Here is a 1,767-nt window from a genome sequence, read left to right as displayed (position 1 = left end):
ACGTAACTAATTCTGCTTCCAACTTATAAAATACATTTTTTTTCCGTAGGTGACAATGATCTTGTACGAGACGTTAAGGCTATTCCCCCCATTACCAGTATTTAGTAGAACGAACAAAGAAGAAGTCAAATTAGGGGAGCTGCATCTACCAGCTGGAGTGATACTCATTATACCTGCAATCTTTATTCATTATGACAAGGAAATATGGGGCGAAGACGCGAAGGAATTCAAACCAGAAAGATTCAGTGAAGGAGTGTCAAAGGCAACAAAAGGACAAGTCTCATTTATTCCATTTGGTTGGGGACCCCGAATTTGCATTGGACAAAACTTTGCAATGATGGAAGCAAAAATGGCAATAGCAATGATACTACAAAAGTTCTCCTTCGAACTCTCTCCGTCTTATACACATGCTCCATTTGCAATAATTACTATTCATCCACAGTATGGTGCTCCTCTGCTTATGCGCAAACTTTGAAATAGATATTCTCCGTTTATATGCTCGAATACTAATAAATAGTTGGGTTATGGCTGAAGTCACTCTTTTCGAATTTCAACGTTGTAGTTTTGAAATCAAATGTTATCGTCATTTTTCACTTTCTTTTTCATTTCTCTTTTGCGGGTGAATAAGTTTAAACTTATTATGATGCTCCATCTTGTTTCATGAAGAGTTTATATCAGTGGTTTCAATTGATCCAAGTTAAGCCTTTAACCATATAACATAATCTATATAAACTGCATTTAATTGTGCATATAAATTGTTCACTCCCAGTCCTGCAAGTTTGTTTCATAAGGTCGAAACCTAATTACATAAAAAATACATAATTTTTTAAAACTATGCATAAACCGTAGATTTTCACGGAAGGGGATTCAGATTGCCTTTCTTGGCTCCGCCCTTGACCACAACTACTGGAAAATAGAATAGAACACACCTCCAAATCTTCCAAGCTAATTTAAAGAAGGGATGACTTCAATTTTTACTCCCTCCGTCCCTAAATAAGTGATGCTCTAGCAACTAAAAAAAATTGTTCCAAAACAAGAATCACTTTAGAATTCAAAACCAAATATAGTAATTGTTTCCAACTACACCCTTGTATTAAAGAACTACTTCTTCTTAATAGTACTCGACTCTCAAAAAACATCTAATAAAGAAGGGTAACTTAGTAAACTATACCTTTTATTTGTTTTTTTTCTTAATAAGTGTGAAACAAGCAAAATGGACATACTTATTTTGAGACGAAAAAAGTAAATTCAAAGTAGTTTTTTCAACATAGGAATTGAATAAGTCTAGCCTTCGTGTTTTGGATGAAGAAGAAAAATAAATCTATACATTTGTCTTTTTTTTTTTTTTTTTACTATATTTATGGACAAGATAATATATTGCTAAGATTGTGGGATTACAATAATTTCTGGAACTAAATATACAATGTATTTATCATCTAAATCATGGTTAGATATTTTCTTTGGTCAATTAGACCTAACATGTGACATATGTCCCCAATCCAAGAAAGAAATTGGGGATAACATGTGACATATGTCCCCAATCCAAGAAAGAAATTGGGGAAAATGGAGAGGAGGCGTATCCAACAATGTTATTATAAAGTTACAAAATTAGCTAACTTCCCCTCTTCCTTTTTTTTCTAGGTAAAAGAAAGCAGCTAGAAAGAAGACTCTTATTACTTTCATGGAGATTTCTTACAACATAACTATAGCAGCAATTTGTGTTGCAATTTTGCTGTTACATACATGGAGAGTGTTGAATTGGGCATG

The 1,767-nt window shown here is 33.4% G+C and overlaps 1 protein-coding gene across 1 annotated transcript; it reads left to right on the top strand.

Moving 5' to 3' along the window:
* Positions 1–41: 41 nt before the first annotated feature.
* LOC125851354 (cytochrome P450 CYP72A219-like) lies at positions 42–600 on the top strand. Its single transcript, XM_049531133.1, has one exon. It carries the CDS (start codon positions 56–58, stop codon positions 473–475), a length of 420 nt encoding a protein of 139 aa, XP_049387090.1. The 5' UTR covers positions 42–55; the 3' UTR covers positions 476–600.
* Positions 601–1,767: the final 1,167 nt, after the last annotated feature.

Source organism: Solanum stenotomum, unplaced genomic scaffold (genome assembly GCF_019186545.1).
Source record: "Solanum stenotomum isolate F172 unplaced genomic scaffold, ASM1918654v1 scaffold25182, whole genome shotgun sequence".
In the NCBI taxonomy this organism is placed as follows: Eukaryota; Viridiplantae; Streptophyta; class Magnoliopsida; order Solanales; family Solanaceae; genus Solanum; species Solanum stenotomum.
Note: the sequence above shows the minus strand (reverse complement) of the source record. Positions and strands in the feature narration are given on the sequence as shown.

Bases quoted from the DNA above. Each gene is read 5' to 3' on its own strand.
- LOC125851354 (XM_049531133.1), top strand. From the start codon at position 56: ATGATCTTGTACGAGACGTTAAGGCTATTCCCCCCATTACCAGTATTT.